At 57.2% G+C, this 22,384-nt stretch overlaps 1 protein-coding gene across 2 annotated transcripts in view; it reads right to left on the reverse strand.

Moving 5' to 3' along the window:
- The window catches only part of TRAPPC9 (trafficking protein particle complex subunit 9), a 234,196-nt gene that overhangs the window by 183,086 nt on the left and 28,726 nt on the right, over window positions 1-22,384 (reverse strand). For both annotated transcript variants that reach the window (XM_037048601.1, XM_037048600.1), the window contains 5 exons: window positions 19,995-20,116; window positions 17,702-17,827; window positions 13,328-13,544; window positions 10,516-10,659; window positions 4,363-4,489 (listed from right to left, as the gene is read on the reverse strand). In XM_037048601.1, the coding sequence (XP_036904496.1) occupies window positions 4,363-4,489; window positions 10,516-10,659; window positions 13,328-13,544; window positions 17,702-17,827; window positions 19,995-20,116 (736 nt within the window). The remainder of the gene's footprint in view (window positions 1-4,362; window positions 4,490-10,515; window positions 10,660-13,327; window positions 13,545-17,701; window positions 17,828-19,994; window positions 20,117-22,384) is intronic.

Here is a 22,384-nt window from a genome sequence, read left to right on the forward strand (position 1 = left end):
GTGTGGTGCATGTCACTGAGTGCTCCCCCGGCCACCAGAGGCAACTCGCAATGATGGCTGGTGCGGTTGGGGCGTGGTGGGACCCCACTCAGCCAGTTCCATTCAACCCTGAAATCTGGACCTGCAGGGCATCTCCACCCACGGAGCCCTTCTCCACACTTCCCTCGTGACACGCGTGCGGAGGCACGTCTCGCCCAGCCCGGGGTGGGAGCGGGCAGCGCAGGCCCAGGGAAGGGAAGGGGCTTGACCGACGTCACTCCACTGCCTGCCCACACGGGACCTGAAAGCAGGACCACTGAACAACCCCGAGGTCCTCCCGGCTTTCCCCCAGGGCGCTCCCTAGTGCGGGCGTGAACCAGAGCCGCCCTCCTCTCCGACACCTGACGGCCTGCTCCCCACCAGCGCCCACGCTCTCGACCGTGGCAGAGAGGCACCCAGAGGAGGACAGCAGCAGCAGCCTGGAGGGACAGCATGACTTCGGGCAAAAAAGACCTTGCTTTGATGAGGACAAAGGAGGGGGACAGAGGCCGAAGAAGTGGAGCAAGGACATCACGTGCATCTTCATTCTCTGTGCTCTCGAATGGCAACAGCTCGGGAGAGCAGCACGAAAGCCAGGCTGCCGGAGCCGGGACGCGGGTCCCAAGTAAGAGTGCAGACCCGCTGCTTCCTGAGCACAGGGGCTCAGCATCCGAGTCAGAGGCACCGAGAGCCCGGGGGACGTGGTGCAGCTCAGAGGCTGAAGGATGCCGCCCCCAGGGCTGCCTGCCTAAGGGCAGGGCGGCCCCCCACCCCCACCACTGGCTCAGGGCTGCATCCCTGATCCCCGAGGCAGTGGGAGGCGGGGGGACGTTAGTGAAAGAGGCCTGAAAGAGAGGAGCTTCCAGTGCCCCCACAGCCATTAGCAAGGCCCTGCTCTCCACCCCGGGACGGGGCTGAGGAGCCACTGTGGCCACCCTGAGACTGACGCCCATGCTGCAGGGGAGAGACGAAGACAGGGAGAGAAGCCACGTCCCGACGAGGCTGTCTCCAGCCCTCCCTGGCTCCCTCCCCTGGACTTTCCAGATGCATGTGCCACACACTCCCTTTTTGTCTCTGACGGTTGGGTTCCGGCATTCCGTCACCGGCTGTGCCAACACTCCTACTGACACTCCCGTTCATTCCTTCACCACCGCACACACAGCCATTCACTCAGGGAGCATGTCAAAGAGAAGGACCCAAAGTGCCAACAAAGACATATGACCCACTTCTCTCAGTGCCATGGAAGAAAGACGCGGCGGCACAGACTTCTGACCCCGTCTCCCGGGCCACCTGCCTTACAGAGACAGGGAGACCCAAGCGCTCTTTTCAGCCTCTCTCACAGCAGGCGGTGGCCATGAGATACACTTCCAGTCGGTGAGACCGGAGCCCACTATGAATCCATCGAGAACATTTCTGCTTTCCTAGTAAGCAAAGCACACATATCCCTGACCCGTCTCTCTTCTTCCTGTCTTGGATGCAGATGTGTGATCTGGAGCTGCAGCAGCCACCTGGCAACCATGAGGTAAAGACAGAGATGCAGAAAGACTACCAGTTCCCAGCTTCTTACTAAATAAGTGAATTAACCTCTTTGCAGCTGAAATACTACGTCCTTTTGCAGAAGTTAGTGTTGTTTCTATCTGGGGAACTTTAGGAAAAGGTTTTATGGAAGAGACAATCCTTCTGGCGATCTTGAAATGACAGAACCCTCAGGCGCAGTGAGAGAGGGAAAGGCACTACAGGCGGAACTCGGAGCCCGAACGAAGCAACGAGGCCGCCGCACCTCCTGCCCACTCTGCTCCGCAGGGGTGTGTGGGGCTGGGGCGACCAGGGGCTCCCGACCAGTCTGCAGGCAGGGCAGGCCATGGAGGCCCCATAAGCCACGGGAAAGCAGCACAGTGGATTCTGTTCTGGAAGCAGCAGGGACACAGCAGGCAGGGAGACAGTCCGACTGCCTGACCTCGCAAAGCAAGTCCCCCTGTTCTGCCAGTGCTGCTGGTACCGCTGGGGCTGCAGGACCCCCGCGGGGGCTCCCCCGGGATCTTGTGCAGTGCTTCTTCGTAGTTTCTAACGAGGTCAGGTACGACTAGGGCTTCTTTCTCTCGCTAAACATCTCCAAAACCACTGAAACACGTCTGCACAGGACAGGTAACACACAAAGGCAGATCTTTAAAAACAGCCCACATCCACAATGGGCAAGGGCACACCCTGGCACCAGGACAGGGGACATGGCTGACGGCACTGTTCGGTGGGGGGCTCTGCAGCACATACCACAAAGGCCCGACAGGGAAAGAAATGCAGTGACAGAAAAAACCTTCTCAGCAGATGTACCAGTGTTGGCCTAAATGTCAGACTGCTGTGCCTCCGCCCAGTGTGCTCCGTCCAGCGGTTTTAAACGATGGAAGGACTACAACACGGCGCTGCTCCAACCAGCACGCCGTGTGGAAACGCGTGAAAACGCCTGCAGGAAGACGACTGAGACGCAGGCGCGCTCTGTGCAGGCAGCCCGCCCAGGGTTCTGGAGGCTCGGCTCGGCTCGGACGAGGCCGGCAGCCCGAGGAGCAGTTTTTAGGACCATCTCAAAGATGAGGAGATGGAGGCTCACCGAGGCCAAGGTCCGTGGTCACACACCAGGAAAGAATAAGCCCGAGGGACCCGACTAGGACCCAGGCGGCCTCTGTGGCCCGGCCTGGCTCCCTGCCAGGAGCTCTGCAAGGACGAACCCTCTCCCCTCAGGCCCAATCACCCACCAGGGCACAAAGGGCCTGAGCGCCTGGAGGACGAGAAGCAGCATCCAAAGCCCGGAGCGTTCCACGACGTGGAGGTGCTCTGTTACAGGAAGGCTGTTTAAATTTAAGAATGATACAAGAAAGGTTTCTAGTCTTTCATTTTTTAAAAACGAATCACACCCTTGATCGCAACTCAAAGATGTTCCACGTTAGGTCCTGCTCACAGAAAGGTCCAGCCTTGCCCTTCTGAGCCTGCGTCGGCGATGAGGAGGCCGCACGCACAGCAGAAGCACCCGGCCCCACCCCACCCCACCCGGGGCCTCCGCACGGAGGGCTCGGAGCGCCTTCCAGGCCGAGGTCCAGCGTCTGGTGGGCAGCTGGCCAGTGCCATCTGATTGGCTACGGACTCCACGTGTCCACTAGGACACCCTAAGCTCAAGGGCAGCAACTGGTGGGCAAGGCCCTCTCTGTGCCTTCCTCGGGAGCAGGCAGCCCTTCCTGTGGCAAGAGAGCCTTGGCGCGGCAGAAGTAACGCCCCGCCTCTGCGGAAGGGCTGGGCCTCAGGCTTTCACCTGCTGCGCCACTGAGGCCCCCTGAGGACCCAAAGCCATGCGTTCTCTCTCTGAGTTCCTCTGTGGTCAGCAAACTGACACCCCGGGCAGTTAAGTGACTTGTTGATATCACGCCCAGCCTGCATTTGAGCCCAGCCTTTTTCGCTGTGCGACAGTGCCTGGTGGGACTTGGGGACAGCAGCTAAGCCCGACCAACTTGAAGACACTCAGCAGCTCATCAGGTGTGACCCTCAGGTCACAACACTCCTGGGAACAGCGACGTGTCAAGTACCCGCTATTTCCCGTTAGTTTTCACACCAAGTTTTCCAAAACTCCAGAGTCATCTCACGAGAGTTGTTCCTAAACCAATTTTTCGGTGTGCACTAATTTTTTCAGGCCCCACTCGCTGAAGCCTGAGGGTCTGCAGAGAGAGACAGTCGTGTGACGTGGCAGCCCCAGGGCTGTGCGCAGCGCAAAGGCTGTGGGGTTGGCCTGGGTGCTACAGGAACCCAGAGGGCTATCCCAGCCAAGGCGGGGGGGCGGGGGGGGTGCAGGGGGGAGATGCAGAAATACCAGAAAAGTCTCCCTAAAAGGTGCACATGGAATGAGTCTCAAACAACCAGGCAAATAAAGTCAGGGGAAGAGAGATAAATTCTGGGGGGAGGAGAGAGGGGCAGAGCATAAGCAAAGGCAGCAAAAATATGAGGCACATCCGAGGGGTCACACCCATCCCTGGGTCGAATGGCCACACAGCCTAAGAGCACGGGAAACTTCTAGAAGTTTGCAAGCAGGAGAGACGAGGCCAAGCTCGTGAGAGGGCAGGGGAGTGGTCCAGACCCAGGCAGAGGTGGGCTGGCATCTGGCTCTGCCAAGGGACGGCTCGGCAACCGTGGTGGCAGGGAGAGGCGTGGCATGACCCTCCGGCNTTCCGATCTGCACCTGCCAAGCCCCCCCCCCCCCCGGGGAGCCGCACGAGGTAGTGGGCAGACGCACGGCCCGCAACAGAGACCCCTCGAAGGACGGCGTTCCAGCGTGGCGGGCGCTGCGCACCAGGGCGGCCGTCTCACCTGACGATGGGCAGCTTGGTGAGGGGCACTGGCGGCAGGGCCAGGCCGTCGGGGAGGGTGATGAGCTCCATTGTCCCTGGGCACTTGGACGTGGAGCTCTCCAGGCTCTGAGTCACGTCCTTCTTCTCTGAAAACAAAAACGAGATAAAGGCTAATTAAACAAAAGGAAAGGTGGGAAGATTTTATTTCACTTTATTTTAGAAAAAGTAAAACTCTTAGGCCAACCCCCAACAGTTCAATGAGTCCGGTCTTCTGACAGCAATAAAGGGGCAGCGACCACAGAGACCAGAAGAAAGTGGAAGCTTTATTCGATTTATTTGAATAATCACTAGCAGCCGCTCCATTTAAGGGCCTGTGGATAGGAAGGAAATTAAGTTACTAACTTCTAGGAGATTTCATTTTCCAAGAGAACAAATTCGTCCTAAACTCCAAGGAAGTCAGTAGGCAGGCAGAACGCAGAGTCGGTACACCTTATTCCTTAACAACCGTTCTCCCGTCCATCACTAGGCCCAAAGGCAAACTGCAGGCCCCACCCAAGGGGTGTGCGGCCCACCTGCAGGAAGACATTTACGAGAACAGTCACAAGTCCACGGCTTTGATGCCAAACAGAGCTTCGTGAGGGAACTGCTTTCCCCGCCTCACCCTGTCCCTTCCTCGAGGAGGAGGGGAAGAGGACACAGGGGACAAGTGGCGGTGCTGGGTTAGGCCTTCAACGAGCTCCGGACACCCGCCCACAGACTCCGCCTCTGCAGCCCCCCCAGCACACACCCTGCTCTGAAGCCCGCAGTGACCCAGGCAGGCAGGCGCCCCTGTGCCCCCGCGGCAGACGACAATGCTGCAGCCCGGCAGAGCTGGACAGGGCATCGGGGACCCTGCACTAGGCCCTAAGTCTGCAGTCTCGTCACTATACTGTTTAGGGGAGTATCAGGGGAATGAATGGTAATGGGAAAAAACACAGTAAAGATTAAATTTATTTAATCTTTAAAAGGAGGGGAGGGGAGGGGAGGGGAGGGGAGGGGAGGGGGAGAGAGAGAAAGAAACTACTGGACACGGGAACCCGTCAACAGGAAATTCAGAGCTGGGTGGGAACCGAGACAGTGGCGGCCAGCACCCAGAGTGAGCGGCGTTTGCAGCGCGCATTGGCGGCTGCTGGCACCCCGGACTGCCTCACAGAGCACTGACATGCACCTGGGGGGTCGGAAGCATGGCCGCCGGCCCTGCTGCGGGAAGAGCACTCAGGACCCAGGGGCATGGTCTCTCCTCGCCGAACTCGCACCGCCATCAGCCAGGCTGGGGCCGTCCACCCAAGCTTCAAGCTTCTCCAGGCCCAAGCTCTCCCCACCTCACAGAGAGACTGGCTTCCTCGGCTCAAACGTGCCCATGTCACAGACAGGGAATCAGAGGCTCCTGGGGGTCACATGAGCTTTCCTGGGGTCACTCAGGTCATAAATGGCTAAATCCATTCGTAGAGACCCACGAGCTCACACTGCCCATCGCACTGCCCCAAAGTGTGAAGACACAGAGGAGAACACACATCACTTAAAACACAATATTCAGCCAGTTAAACATCTTACACGGCAAGAAAAACCAACTTAGCTCGCCCTCACTCTGCAGCACGTGAGCAACCACGCCAGCGGGTGAGGGCGGAGCCCTGGCGTGGCCCTGGAACACGAGCTTGTCCCTAAGAGAATGGGGCCAGCAGACACTCACAGCGAGCCACGCTGACTGCCCCACGCTGTCTGCCGGAGGTGGCACTGGTCTCCGCGTGTGTCTCACGTGACTTGCACAGCGCCACCTCAGAGGCCTGAGAAGCAATCACGGGAGCACACCACAAGATTAAACACTTTCCCTTGTTCTCTTCAAGCGCACAAGCGCGCCCCACCTAAATGAAAGGCAATTATTTCAGGCCGTCCGCTTATTGTATGCAAAGCACTACCCAGAAAATACAGAGATACCTCCAGAGATCTGAACAGCATACCCAGAAGGGGAAGTCATCAGAAGAAGGAAAACTTAATACATAATTAGAGCGAATCTGCATATCCAATTATGAAGCGATGGCTGGATAAGGTGTGGCACAGTGACAGAATGCAAATTTATGCATCACAGAAAATGACATTGATAAAGAGTCCACAATAACGTGGAAAATGTCTGCTTTGTTCTGCAGAGAAGCAGGATGTAAAATTATATTTATGAAATAAATTCAATTTTAAAATAATCCAATTTTTGAAAGACTAGAAAACGATACTGAGGAATTCCCATTCAAATAGCATCGCAACCCCAGCCCCATTGTTCCCAAGCCGGATCGGAGACGGAAGAGGAGGGCGCGGTGAGGGGCGGCTCCTGCCCACTCGTCTGCACGGCGCATCTGGGACAGCAACACGGGACACGAAACAAAACGTTGTTCCTGGAATTAAAACAAGAAGTAAAGCATCAAATATGATAGAGACAGAAGAAATGGAGGGAGGGAGGGAGGAGAAAAGAAGAGGAGAGAAGGGAAAAGCAAAGGAGGAGATAGAAGAAAACGGAGAAAGCTTTTCTCAACAGCGGCTACCTCCAGCACCTGAAAGTGGGCAGTGGTTCAAACCTGCCAGGCGTGTCCGGCTGTCCCGGCTAAATGACCAGTCCCAGATCCCCTTCCCTGCTCAGCTCCGAGGTGGTCAGCCTGGGCCCTGGAGACACAGGGACGAGCAGCCTAGGTGCTCGGACATCACAGGAGGGGCAGCACCCGACCGGCCTCTCCAGCTTCTGCTGGGCGTGCTGCACAGCGGCCCCATTCCTGGTCTGGGGGGGGGGGGGGCGGGGAGCAGTAGCAAAGGGCGCCAGCCTCTCCTGCAGGAACCCTGTCACCAAAGTTGGGGAACAAGAGCGACTGAGGCGCCAGCGCGGGTCCACTCCACCCCTGTGTCGTCCGGCTCATGCTGCAGGGCTCCCCAGCTTGTCCTGGCTGCCTTCCTCCCGCCGCCCCTTCCCAACAGGTGGCCTGCCACCAGAGGGCTTCGGCGGGGAGCGGGGGGTGGGGGGGTGAGGTACAGGCGGGAGCAGCTGTACTCCCAGGCTGACTCCCAGACCACGCCTATGCAGGGGCACCTGTGGGCACTCACGGAGAACTCCCCTTGGCCAAACTGCAGACAGGCCCCCGTGAGCCCTCTTTGTGACAGGGCCCTGTCCTCGCCAAACCGGTTTAGCCAGAGCTGCTCGCCGCCCCCCGCCCCTTGAGATCTAAGCACCCGCAGCATCTGATCCAGCTCCTCGTCCCCACCCTGGGGTCGGAGCCCTTGGCCTGCCTCCACGAGGACCCTCATAGGCCCACTAGGCCGGAACCCCCTGCCCTGGCGCCTCCTCCCAGGAGCGTCCCACCCACGGTGCCCTCCCTCCACTGCCGGCACTCCAGATCCTTGCCTCACTCGGAGCTCAATTCCCGTCCCCTAGGCAATGCCTCGAAGCTGGTCTCCCTGACCACGCTGAGGGTCTCAGCTGGTCTCCCTGACCACGCTGCGGGAGCGTCTCCCCCGGAAGCGGTGCGGATGCAAACGCCACACACACACACACGCATCCTGAACCCCAACAGACACAGCAGCTTGTGCGGCTCCGTTATCCCCTTCAAAGGGGCCCTGCTCCCTCTCGGTAAACGAGGCCCTCTGTGGTGCAGGCGGTGTCCAGCTCAGCGCGTGGTTCCTTTCCCCTCCCAACCCAGACACGTGAGGCAAGAGACGGGAGAGCAGTCAGACTGTACAGGGTTTTACACAGAAGAAACACAATTGGTAAACAAATGCGGGAGGAGAAACACCCAGGCCTGCAAGTCTCCAAGAAGAGCGAATCAAAACTGCATGGCCGCACGGCACACTCACTGCTGAATTAGCGGCGCTGCTGCAGGCGGTGTAATCAGAGCCGTCCTTCCACGGGGCAGTTTGGCAACAGCCTTCAACAGCAATGACCGTGTTCACGGCGCTGACTGGTGAACACCCCCCCCAGACAAAACCTCTCTCCTGCTCAGAAAGCTGAAGACCTGAACGTTCACCAGGGCATTATAAGTAACAGCAAAAACAAACCAAAGAGAGAAAAAAAGAACATTTTTTAAAAAGCATTTATGCCCTGGCCAGCACTGTCCAGGTGGTTGGAGCACCACCTGTAACCACAAGGCTCTGGGTTCGGTTCCTGGTCAGGGCACGGACCTAGGCTGGGGGTCTGATCCCTGGTCCGGGAGCACATGGAAGGCAATCAACCGGTGCTTCCCTCTCTCCCTTCCTCTCTCTCTGAAAGCAATGAAAAGATGTTCTCGGGTGAGGGTGAAAAACGAAAGTAAAATGTAAGTATTTACTATTAATGCATCGAGCAAGATATGAATGCCAACAGGAGCTGCCAGGTAGCTCTGGGGGCAGGGTTTCTTTCTGAGGTCATCGAACAGGTTTGAAGTTGGCTGTGGTGACAGGTGCGCCCCCTGTGAATGTCCTAAAAAGCGGGTGTGCCTTTTAAACAGGTCACTTTGTGTGGTGTGGAACTGGATCTCAGTCGCGTTGTCTCCAAGAAGGACAAACATCCGCTATCTGTGCGCTCTGAGAACAACCTGCACACGCCAGGCCAGGCCCCGGGCAGCAGGGCGAGTCGGCGCACCTCGGAGAGCCTGCAGCTCCGTGCGGGTCTGTGGCCCAACAAGCGATCAGGACCTAGTGGGTGGAAAGCGCTCCCACAGGCCAGTTCCACACTCCAGGAATCATTTCGGAAGAACACAAGCCAGTCCAGGGGGCCCAAGAAAGGTGCCCTAGGGAGAATAAACGTGGCCTGAAGGCTGAGATGTGACGGCTGGACAAAGGTGGGCCAAGTGAAGGCGGACGGGAACAGAGGGAGGAAAGCAGAGGTGGGGAGCGGGGGCGGGGGGGGGGCGGAACTGCACGGCCCAGGTGGGATGCCGGGTCTCTGCCCATCCACCAGTCACGCACATCAAGCTGCTCCCATCTGGGGTCGCTATGCACGACGCTGCTGTGAACCTCCCTGCACGGGTTTCTGCACAATGCGTTCTCAATTCCCTTGAGTACACACCCGGGAGCGGAATCACTGGGTCACGGCGCACAGCTGCTGATCACCGGCTCTGCTTCCCTGAACCCCAGACAACAGAACCCCGTATCTCACGGTCCCCAGACGGAGCAAAGGCTCTCAATCCCACCAGAATGCGACAGTCCTTCTACCTGAAACGATTCCCTCTGCTCGGTGTGGTCTGGCAACCTCCACTTGTGCACCAAGGTCAAGATCGCCCTTGGTGGAACGTTACCCAAGCCTTTCCTCCACCCCAGGAGAGACTGTCCCTGTCCCCGAGGTGCTCCTGACTCCGTTTACTTACACTCGCTCCTCTCTCCGCCTTGTCCAGGGCTCCCTCCCCACATCCCCTCCTGCGCCCGAAACGTCTCCACCACGTGTCGGGTGCTCTGCGGGGCCCTACACTCAGGACATCATGTAAGACGAGTGTCCCTGGGGGACAGCTCTGATCCTGACTGTACAGACAGGAAAGCCAGGGCTGAAAGAGGTTAAACAATTTGTCCAAGGTCACAGAGACAGTGGCACTGAAACCAGGACCGTGGCGACTCAGCACCTGGTGTGCAGGACTGATGAATGGCACAGAGAACAATGTGAGGGGTGGTGGGGAGAGGGGAGGATGAGGGTGCAACCCCCATGGGGGGGGCAGGGCATGCAGCTCTGCCATCCACAGAAAGGCCCCCCACACCTAATCCCTAATCCATAGGTCATTCCCATGCAGCGATACTGAGAAATGTGAATTATCAGCACTATGAGCAGTGCCATGAGCTCTCCAGAAGAAGGCCACCTACAAATTAAAACATCTACCATTAAACCAATAACAAACCATCATGACACGTGACCCCCCAGCTGTTCGAATGAGGACGCAGGGGCCCGGGAGGAACCCCAGTCTCAGACGCACTGACAACTGCCGGTTACACAGTGCAGGCCAACCGGGGGGCCCAGGCGGCAGGCCAGTGGGTGGAGAGAACAGCGGCGTGGCGTGGCAAGGGAGGGCCCAGGGAGCCAGGGCTGCACAGTGGCCATGGCGTGTTCTTCCCAGCAAACCCCTGGGGGCGTGACCCCCCTCCCCTGAGCCCGGTGTGCAGGGGGCTGGCGTGACAAAACGAGAGTGCGGGTGCTCACCTTGATCCGACAGGAAGTCCAGCATGGTCTGCAGGAGGAAGGACAGGTGCCGCACGGACAGGGCAGGGTTCCCCATCCTTCGGGAGGCGTACACCAGCTCATGAAGCAGACGCATCTGCACGGCGGCCCAGCCTCGGTGTGTGCCTGCCACCAAAGCCAGAGCATCAGAGCGGAGCTGTGGGAGGGCCCCAGCCACAGCACAGGACACGCGCGCGCGCGAGGGTGGCCCTCGGGGGGCGGGGGCGGAGGCCTGCGCCATCACACCCATGGGGCGGCACGTGGCACTTTGTGCCCTTGCCCCGGAAAAGGCCTCCGAAGCGATGTGCCTCCCTACACAGTAAAATAGCGTGGGTTTCTATCGTACGTTCTGTCTTCGGCCAAGACACAATTTCTAAAACAACCCACTTTGAAATAATTGTAACCAGGCTGGAGAAAGACTGGTGCAATGGTATGTATGTTTGAGTTTCAGATATAATTTTTTCCAGCGCCACACTGGCATCTGACGGCCTTGGCACTACCAAGCAAGGGCAGTAAATCCAGAAGCATGGCGTTTCTCTAACGCACAACAAGGCACAAAGAAGCAGGTGAACTCGAAAAAAGGTCAGCAGCACACTTCTGGGTTGCTCCTCCGAAACGATTTAGCATATGTGAAATTAAAGGTGGGAAATCGCCTGCACAGCCATCAAAAAGTACCTACTTAAGATCAAAGACCTTCAGAGGTATTTATTCCATTCCCCTTTGGGCAACAATTACCAGTATTTCCCACCAAAAATCCTCTGTGGGGAAGACAGTGGTCTCGGCAATCCCAGGCAAACAGATCAGCACAGGGCGGTGTGCCCAGGGGCCCAGTAGGGGAGCTGGGGACAGGTTTACAGCTCCGATCAAAGGGTTCCTCCCTCAGCACCCTTCCTGACCTGCCCCCGTCCTGCCCCACTCAGCTGGCCGGTCCTTTTGTGCACGCCCACTGCACCAGGCACACGGCGGCACACAGGGGAGCTGCCGGGCAGGCACAGTGAGGCGCCTGTAAACTCATGGGTGTGCTTCTCTCCATCAGCCCTTAACTTCTTGGGAGCCAGGCCAGCCTGGCCGGCACCCACAGGAAGCCTGATGAGACAAATGCCCACTTCCAGACACGCCTCCTTAAACCTGCAGGGAAATGGCCCGATTTCTGGAACTGGCTGTAAAACACTTCGACATAGAATAAGTAAAAGGGGGAAGGGCACAAACAAGGCAAACAAGGCAAAAGGAGAAAGACAAGTGCCGGAATCGTTTCTACACGGTCAAAAGAAGCTAAGGCTGGTGCCAGAGCAGAGTAAGCAGTTCTAAAAGGATTAAGGCGCAGAAATCAATGTCCCGACCAACCCAACCAAGAGTTTCAAATGACCCGATCTGACTAATCTCGACAGGGCCACGTGGAGAAGGCCTTCTCACTTTAGAATTAGGCAAATATCACTTTGCTGATCTTCTTTTAAATAGATAATGATCCACTTCCTACCAACAGCAATTATGAGTAAGGCTGAGTATAAATTATCTTAACACTAAATTGTGTGTAAGTCATAATTTCCATGTGATTCAAACGCATCTCCTATAAAATCTAAATCATTGTATTTTTAAGACAGATTTGCAACATAGGACCCCAGTGATAAAACGTTTAACATTCTTGTATTTAGAAGTTCACCAACTTGAGAGTTTAGCGTGCCAACCACCGCCTTTCAGCAAACCCATCCGCGTGGCCTGCCGTCCTCCTCAGAGTCCCTGGGGAAAGTTAATCCCAGTTCAGGGAGTCTCATCCAACCACAGCAACACGGATTGGAAAGCAACGCTGACCAGCCGCCCCGGGCGCCGGCGAACACACACAGAACACGTCTGTGTCCAGCGTCGACTTTTCGTAACTAGCTAATGGACACGTTCACTTCAAGAAATAGGTAGAAATACATTTCAGGCCCTGAGAACACAATTCACCTTTATCCACAGGTACAGGGCTTGCTTTCCGTGTCCCGGAGACCACTGACATCGTGTGCCATCCACAGACCCCTCGGCACCCGAGGAGTTTCACTCACTGAGTGAGATTCAGCTGGAGGCCCCCCCATCCTGACTCGTCCGACCACGGCTCCCAAATCCGGCAGCTCCCCCACCGCTCCTCACCCCCGACTCAGCCCCCCGCAACCCCCCGGCTCCTCTGGCTGGCACCAGTCTCTAGGTTGACCTATGTGACCACACTTGGCACTGTGGGACGAGAATCTAGCTGCCACCTCAGTCCCATTCCTATCTGACAACTGCAGACACAAACCGGAAAAGTGGTGGCACTCTCTACCTAACACCGCCGCAAAACAGGAAAGGAAACACTCTTCCCGGCCGAGCACACCCGGCCTGACCCGGGCGCAACCCCGAGCACCGCTGTACTGCGGCCACAGCCCTGCGTCCAACACACACAGCCCCATGTTAGCACTGCGGGCAACACCGAGCGCACGCCTACGTGTGCACACACACACACCTGCGCACGCACGAGCACTGACTCTGAGCTGACTGCCTTCTGCTGCCGTAGCTACATTTCACACAGTGAGTGAAACTCCTCAGGTGCGGAGGGGGGTTGTGGATGGCACACAATGTCAGTGGGCTCAGGAGACACAGAGCCAGCCCCAGGCAAAGCCCCACAGCCCCGTGGTGTCATCCTAGTGTGTGACGCACCCAGGGCAGGGCAGGGCGCTGGCCAGCTGCGAACCCCAGGGTCTGACAGGTGGAGCCGGTGCGAGCACCAGGGGAGGAGAACCGATGAGCGACCTTTCGGTCCCGGCAGCCAGGCAGCCAATACCTTTGCTGAAGTCCTTTGGGTCCAGTGACAGGCTGTAGCCCGGCAGCGTCTCCAGGAGGAGTTTGTAGCAGGCCCTCCAGCCGGGCTCCGCGATGCTGGGCGCCACGCACTGCATGGCCGCCACGCGCTTGAAGAAGGCGGACTTGCGCCGGAAGCCGATCAGCTCGTAGAGCTCCGAGAGGACGCTGTAGCGCTGGGTCTTCTCCTCCTCCGAGAGCTGGAGCACAGGGAGAGGGGGAGAGGCTTTTGAAAGACACTGAAAAATGAAAAACGCTGGTTTACAAACAAAGGCGCGATGGAACAGGAAGCCGGTCAAGCTAGTGACCGCAGGGAGAGGACACCGCCAGGGCGCAGCTTTCTGTCCCGCCCCTCTGCTGACACAGCCCACCTTCCTGAGCAAAGACGCCGGCCGCACAGCACCCGGGGTGTCGACTGGAAGCTGCTTCCAAGGAAAAGGAACACGAGTGTGTCCAGGTGCCACGTGCACTTGGGCAGGAACTCCCACCAGAAACGAAACTTCTCAGAACAGAACGCAGGGCCCACGTGGCCCAGGGCCATGAGGCCAAGATCCTCATGACGTTCTGGAACGAAATCAACTCCCTGAACCCATTTCCGATCCGCTGCTCTTCTGGGGAGCAGCGGTCAGCGCGCCTCGGCTCTAATTGCTCAGGAGCTGCAAGGTCATGAAAGCTGAACCCTGACAGTCACAGAAGCCCCAGGGAAGTGGCTCAGAGACTGACGGGGACAAGCAGTTGCCATCACGGGGGGTGGGGGTCTCTCTGGGAGTTCAACAGCTGCCTCTCCAGTCCATTTCCCACTCCAAAGTAAGTCTGGACCTGTTTCTTCCCACTGGAAAGAAAGTGGTACCACAGTGACAGGAAACACAGTGACAAGACACTGCAGACACGCGAAGGCCTCCTGGCCACGAAAAGGACTGTGCAGGAAGGAACACGAATCCCAGAGACCCAGCCCCAATCTGCACATCACCAGCTTTGCGACTTTCTTTCTCAGCAGGGTTTTTAAGAATCTAATGACCACTTAGGATGAGAGGCGAAACAATCTAACGGCTAGCACTAGCCTAGAACTCCCGGTGGTGTTCAAGAAATGGGAATATCATGCTGGTTCAGCTGCTAAGTCACAGTGCTAACCCCGAACAAGGCAGCCGGAGGTGCTGCGGAGGGCGCCGCAGCAGCCGCCTACCCAGCGGCGTTACCAGGGAGTCTCAGTTCACCGACCACGGAGACACTCGGCCTGTCTGCCTTCTGCAGGAGGTAACGCACAGAGCAGCCGGCCCAGAAAAGCCTGCACCTCTGCGGGCAGTTCCTCCCCCCACAGAACCGACACGGTGCGCCACCCTTCACTTTCACCCCTGTCGGGTGAGCACCTGCCTCCCACGCCCGACCGACACTCTAGCCGCGACACTCAGGACCAAGTCTGCTGTGCTGCCCACGGACGCTTCTAGGACTGACAGACACCCACACAACGCCGTGTGCCTAGACCCCAGTAGGGAACAGGGAGGGAGGGACCTCACAGGCCAGCCTGCTTTCCAGGGCCTTGGCCTCTGACACACTGGTCTGACTCTGAACAAGCCACACAACCCTTCTCTGCACTGGCTCCTCCTCTGGGAACAGGACTCACTGCACTCGGCGCGTGGGGTCAGAAGGACCAGAGGACACAGCCCGGTGCACCACCTGCTGCTCCGACACGTTACCGGGGAGCAGACACGGGCACACCCAGCAGCGTGTGAGTGCCGTGTGTGCCACCACACCATTCAGAATGTGTCATGACGCAATGAAAACGTGGGTGCTGTCATTCCCAATTTACAGATCTGCACCACGTGAAGAGAGGGCACAGGCTGGTCCCCAATCGCCCCGTGACGAAACAGTGATGTGAGCCTGGCTCTGGGCACCAAAGCCTGTGCTCCCCTCTGGCTTCTACCTCACCCCTCACTTGCAAAGGCCACATGTTAACACCCAAATTTACTGACGACCCGCTAAAGCAAACCACATGCTGCCCTGGGCAACGCCAGACGAGGACCACAAACCCCTCCTACAAACACGAAAGAGGCCCGGCCAGCGCCTGTTCCTGCACACAGGAAGAGGGCCCAGAGTCCGCTACCCCGCGGACACCCTCCCGCTGCCCGACCCCAAACACGTGGTCCGCCCGTTCCTGCGCTCGCACGGGGCTTCTTGAAGCAGAGGCTCCCAGCAAGAGCCAGGCCGCAGCTCCCTTCAGAACTCCCACGCCGGCCCAAGTCACTCCCCGGAGGAGATGCAGCCCACCAGTTCCACGAAGGCGCTCACTCGGTCAAGAACAAGGGGCTTCTTCCACTCCAGAAGAAGCACAGACCCCCTTTTTCATGTTACAAAGTCCCACCAGAGCTCACTGTCTGCTCCTCTGGCAAGCACACACCCGGCCCAGCGAACAAAGCCAGCAGTGGTGTGGGGCAGCCACAGGCACCCGCACACTCAGAGCTTGGGATGGCCCCTCCGGCGGGCCTCTGCTGCCCCCTGGTGTTCAGGGTGGACACTGAGCCCACAGTGCAGCAGAGCTGCTCCCAGTGCAGCAAATTCCACAGGTTTTACGTAAAAATCACCTTATTTTATGAATACGTGTATTCGTGCACCCACCTGTGCAAACGGCTTCATGGCAAGCCCAAACTTACTGCGTTAACTGGCAGAGTAACTCCAGTCCTTAAGGGCAAGCAAACCTCAACACAAGACTTCCCCCAAACCCTCCCACACCCTGCCCCCAGCCACTCCGCCTGCTTGTAGGCTGCTGCTTCAGGTCTTGTCCTTCGGGTCAATGGCCCTTTTGGAAGCATGAAGCTTACCGCCCTTGCTCAGTTTCCCACGTACCTGCAGCCTTTACAGCGAGGTGCGGGCTTTGGCTTTTCCTGCCCATCTGTGTCAGAAACATCTGGGCAGAACTAAAGACCTGGTCGTAAGCCTTTCCTGAGGACGCACTGGCACCCACGCCATGGACACGTTCACTCGGGTCAGCAGGTACAGCGTCTGACCCCCCTCGGGCCTCCCCCCGGCAGGGTGCAAGCTGGGAACCTGGCTGTGGTGCGGGCCGAGGGCCAGCAATGACGCTGTGCAGGAGAGGCACCGAGGCCCTGAGAGGCGGGGTCACGCTCCCAAGAGCGTGAAGCCCGAGTGCAGCCCACAGTCTGGGCCCAGAGTGCGCCTGCTCGACCACTGTGCCGAAACCTTCCTCTGTCTACAGGCCATGACTGCACTACCCGAATGTGTACAAGAAAGACCCACATCCATGCTAAGCTCCTGATCACCTGTTTCTATTTGCTATTTCAGTCCTGTGAAAAATTAGGAGCCTCTGCAGTCGACAGAGCGGAATGCGATGTGTTGAGTCTGGACGGTGGAGGCAGGGTCTTCTTATCCATTCATGCTTTTGCATGTTCAAAATATAAAGGAATGTTAAAGTCTCCCTCCCCCACCCCTACCTCCCTCACCTAACCCCCACCACCACCCCCCACCCCCCGAACCAGGCCCACAAATCGACCCGTCTGTTTGCTACACCCAACCTCCTGAATTCTCCCTTCTCAAAGCACACGTGACCAGCGTCCGTCAGCGTCCACCCGACTGACCCAGACAGAACCTCCACACTGTGACTGACCCTTTCCCTCCCACGACCAGAACGCCTTTGCAATCTGTCCGCTTTGTGTCTGCTGCAGCCCGACCACCCCCGTGGGGACCGCTCCAGGTCTCCACACTGGCTCCCGCCTCACTCCAACCCGAGACAAGTGGGACCACATCGCACCGTGCCCTCGAGACCTTTCTTTTAAACCCCGCCTTCTTAGAATGAACTCCCAAGCCCCCGCCCTCCCCGCCCCATGGCACCTGGGCCCTCCCGCCCCGCCCCCACTCACAGCGCAGTGCCCAGCTCCATGAGGGCCTGTGGGGCCACAGCGACCTGCACTCCAACCCTAGGGTCGTGTCCTCAAGCAAACCACTCAAGGTTTCCGTCTGGGCTGCCCTGGCCACAAAAACCCAAGTTAGCTAATGCCTACGACCTGCCTCGAGCACCAGTGTTGGAGCGTTGCGTTAGCGATCTGCAACACAACGTCCTAGTGATTTTGTTTGGTAGAAACTCGCCGGGATTTGACGTAAGCAGTGTTTGTGGAATGCTCATGTGTACGAGGAGCTCCACAGAGGACTTGCACAACCTTGTGTTTATGAATGTGACAACCCAGACAGGGTTACAGGTGCCAGTTGCTTCACAAGTGACCAGAGTGACATCAGGGACATAAAGACTGTGCAAAGTCGCCAAGCGGTGAGAGGCAGAGCTGCTCCTCCCAGCAAAAGTTAAAGACTGGGCAGAGGGAGGAAGGCGGAGGCCTAAGCAAAAACCCACCTGCCGGAGGTTAATGTAAACGGCATTCTGGAGGAACTCGGAAGCGTCCATGCTCCGCTTCTGAATGGCCAGGACGCGCACGGCCTTGACGCAGGCCTCCAGCTCAATCACACCGGCATTCTTGTACTGCGGGGAGAGAGGAGCTTCCGTCAGAAAGGGGAGAGAGGCAGCGTCTCGTCATGGGGACTCGCGGGCCTGCAGCAGCAGCAGCCAGCACGTACCCCACCCAAGGGGCATAATCCGTGTTTCAGAAAGTCTGTCCCTCGGGGGACAGAGGGCGCAGGTGGGACCACTTAGGGTGCCCTTCCCTCCCTCCACCAACACAACTGCTGGATACGTTACAAAACTTCCAAGCATTACATTATCAAAAGCTGCTCTGCTGCTCATCTTCACTTCCCTCTAGAACACTGCGAGAATCTCTCATCTCTCACCTGCAACGTTAGGGCAGCTGTAATTGATTCACGTTACTTTGTTGCAAAAACTCTAGTTCCCTCTACCATTGCATCACCCTCTACTTCAATGTTCCCATCTCCCGGATTTGCTCTCTCCTGGTTACTTGGTCCTGCTTCTCAGATCCTGGGCCAAAGGACAGATGAGCGTGAAACAGAAAGGCGCGGTGGACTTCCTCTCCCTCCCCAGTAGAAATCACTCCAGGGCCCAGACAAGAGTCCGCCTGAGAAACTTCACCACTATCGTCCCAGTGAATGAAGACCTAGAGGGGGCTTCTCCCTCAGAAAGTGGGAGGCAGCCTGCTGTGTGTGTGTGCGCATGCGTGTGCGCAAATCGAGTATCGAATATCAGACGTGCACAAACGTTTTTCTATCACTGCCAGTTCACAGTGAGGGCTGCCTTCACAGTGGTTTCTAATGGTGGTCCGGGTAGCACCGGGAAGACTCGGACTCTTGGTGGAGGGGTGAGTAGGAAAGAGGAGGAGGAAAGAGGTAAATGAAGCAAAAGAATAGAAATACAGCTAGATTTAAAAGGCAGGACGTCAATTTCCTTTTCCTCCTCGTAACGCACATAAGAGACTGCACCGGAACGCTCAGCCGGACCACGCTCCCAGAGTGGGAAGGGAGGTGGGCGGAGGGCCTGTTGGCAGGCGAGCGCCCCAGACACCTGGCCGGCGGCCAGCTCTGCACAGCGGACCCTCCACCTGCCTGGCACCGTGGGCCCTGTGCCGGGTTCACAACGGTCTCTCACGGAAGGTGCTGGTGCACAGTGACACCACCACAGGTCAGAAGCCTTCTCCGCACCGTCTGAGAGACGTGAGCAGGGCTGACGCGGGAGAGCACCTGCCGTATGTCGCTGGGTGAGTAAAGCAAGCTGCAGGCGATAACACAGATAGTGTGGTTGCATTTGTGTAAATAAAACGTAGGTCTACATACACTTCATACGTGTCTATTTCTCTTGTGTGCTTCACATGTATAAGTTAATTATTTCATTGGCACACAGGTGGTGAGAGGCGTGTACTGAATCATTAATGGTTGTGTTACTCTCAAGAAATGAAGGGAGGGAAGGGAGGGCTTTCGTTTTTCACGTGCTAGCATTCTTCTGCACAGCCTGGGTTCTTGTTTTCAGTGCTTCATCAAGTGTATTTGGAATATAATTTTTTAAGTCCCAGGTAAAAAGAATGGTGTATCCTCAAGAGGGAATGCTACCCAGGTCTTTAAAAATCACGGGTTTATTGTCTTGATCATTTATCTCATTAGCTCTAACAATCTGTATTGTTAAAGTTGATTCTTTCAGAGAAAGGATGGCAAAGACAACGGGGCTCAGAATGGGGGTGCCTCAGTCTTCACGCGGAACCTCGCCTCCCCATTAGCAGGTGCCCGAGGGTACCCGCCCTGCGAGGTGAGGAGGGAGAGACAGACTGAGTGAGGGGTGATACAGCTCCGGGCTCACCTTGCGCACAGCACGGACAGACACGTGACGTGCCCTAGGAAATGGGCAGGCCTGCACAGTCGGTGTGCACAGAATGCTCGCCGTCTGTTATCACACAGACAGTACAGGTCGACGAAAACAGACCAGAAAACAGGTGTCACAGCGGCAACAATGACTGTCTCTGAGTGGTGGGGCCATGACAGTCTCTTCTCCCCTCTCCCACACATCAAATTAAACACACATTATTGTGACTCAGAGAGTAAATGGGGGTCCACAGCACAATGCATCAGGGGCGGTCCCTGACCGCTCCCAGAAAGCAGCAGGGACAGCTGCGGCAGTCCGCACACCGTGAGGCAGGACCTGCAGGGTGAAAGGGCCCACGCCCGCGGGGACACCCGGGTGGCAGGGTCACCTTGCTGTAGTAGGAGATGGCCTCCTTGTACTTGTCGATGATGTCCTCGGGGCTGAGGCAGTTCTTGGCACGCCCGATCTCGGCGCTGGTGTCAGGGTTGATGCCGTTGGTGGCGAGGGCGCCTGCGAACCGAGCGCAAGGGCAGAAATAAGCTCTGCTCTTTCAGTCTCGTGTCCTGGTTAGTTCAAAAGAGCGGCACAAACAAGGTGAAACAGTACTCCCCACGGGAACAGGAGTAACGAAATCATTTGAAAAGTCCTCACATACACCCCGTAACAGTCTCGCCCTCAAAGCCTTGCACTAAATGCGAACTAACTCACAATTCACAATAAGTTCTCTTCCCTGTTGAAATTTGTGTTAAAGAACATGAGACGCACTATATGAAAACACCAAGCCCACAGTAACTAGCTCCACTGCCGTGAAGACAACACAGCCATCCTGCGCTGGCTGCCGGCTGTAAGCCCTCGGTGCCACTGGGACCGCTGTACACTCCAACGGAGGCTGCTGAGAGCACTCCCTGAGCTGCACAGAACCAAAAACAGGAGAAGTGACTTGGAAATGCCAGCCTCCTCTCTGTGGCTGTCACACCCCACGTGCGGCCAACCCCCACCACCAGCAGAACCACCTACCTCCTCAGCCCTCACACTCATGCCAAGAAGAGGCGGGGACAAATTTCCGTTTACAGAATGTGACCAGCTGCACATCCAACTCCGACGGGAAAAACAAATTGGACCCTCTTTCCGTTCACAGAGCACTCAAACTCATCCCCCCTCGGCCTCAACAGCAGGGATAGCTGGGCTCCCCAAGCCGCTTGTGTGTATCACAGGTGAGCATCTCCCACAAACCCCGGCCTCCACGTGTCCCCGAGGCCCGGGCGCACAGCCCAGGTGCACTGCCTACCGCACGCCCATGGCTGCTCTCTGACCCTGCTGTCTCGCCTGCTTGGCTGGTATTCTGCAAGCTGCCTCAAACGCCTTTTGGAATGAGACAGAAGAATGAGTGGACACATAAATAAGTAGAGGGACAGGAGATGGACGGACAGATGGACAGAGAGACTCCGAGAGAAGGGAACAAAGAAAACCTCCTATGCAAACCCTCTTCCGATCAGGGAGAAAGAACCACCACAGAGAACCGACCTGAAGAGGCAGGTAGTTGAGGATTTCGTTTCCTGCAGATTTTGTGAAAATCACAGCAAGAGATGAGAGTGCAAAACTATAAATAATAAAAGGGCATGCTTGAAAAAGATTCGAAAATATGGCTTTTTAAAGAACAGATTCGAATCAGCAAGGCCCCTCCCACTGAGCCAGGCACTCAGAGGGCTGCGGCTGAGGCCCCAGCCCCGCCTTCCACAGGCCCGCGCTGGGGCAGCACATGTTCACGCAGAGCGGGGGGGACGCTGCCCCAGCGTCCACGAGGAACCAGGCCCTGGGCTGAGGACACCCCCACTGTCTGCACTTACAGCCCACCGCAGCTCCGGGGGGAGGTGCTCCCGCTGTGCCCCCTTTCTGCAGTGAGGAATCGGGTCCCAGGCAGGTGAAGGCTTCCCACTGGCTCACAAGCGTACAGGGCCGGTTACCGTACAGGGGCCCCAGCAGGGGCCTGGGTCTTTCACCGCTGCACTGCCGTGCTCTGTGCGTGTTCCTGTGTCTGATACACTCATCACGGCCGTGAAATAACCTTTATAATCAGCAGGTCACCTGGTTTACCTCATCAGCTCTAACAATTTACACTGTTGAACTCTGCTCTTTTCCTCTGGGGAAGGAAAGGGGGACAACACAGGGTTCAGAACGGGGGTGCTTCACCCTTCGGGCAGTGGGTGCCTCCTCTCACCCTAATGGGACCCCATCAAAATGAACCTCCCACAAGGTGGGCTGGAACGAGGCGGGCGAGAGGACCAGGGCTGACACCCCTCTCTGCCTTTTGCACAGTTTTGACTTTAGGGTCCGCATTCGTGTTCCATGCAGTAAAAACTCAACCAGTGCAGACAGGGGACCCTGTAAAGGCCTGTAAACATGAGCCGCTCACTGAATGTCAAATGAACAGCACCATGACACTGATGGGGGGCTGAAGAGCAGAGCCAAGGAACTTCTGACCGCAGGACCTTGTGTACGTGTCCTCGGAATGAAGACGGAAGAACCACCAACCGTCCCTGAAGCTCACGTGGGTGTCTGCTGTCGCAGTGACCATCTCGGAAGCCAGCCAAGTCACTGCTGAAGCGGGAGGAGGCACCTCTAACTCAGGGAGACGGGGGAACCCCGCATTTGGGGCTGGGAGGGCAGAGAGCAGTGTGAACTCCAGACTACGGTAAGAGCTTCTCCGAGGGCCTAGAAGCCACGGGCCTCAGCAGCAACGAACACTTTATTGCCCAGATTTTGGTTTCTAAATATCAC

This window comes from Sturnira hondurensis, unplaced genomic scaffold (assembly GCF_014824575.4).
Source record: "Sturnira hondurensis isolate 20B ecotype Veracruz unplaced genomic scaffold, ASM1482457v3 Scaffold0006413, whole genome shotgun sequence".
Taxonomy (NCBI): domain Eukaryota; kingdom Metazoa; phylum Chordata; class Mammalia; order Chiroptera; family Phyllostomidae; genus Sturnira; species Sturnira hondurensis.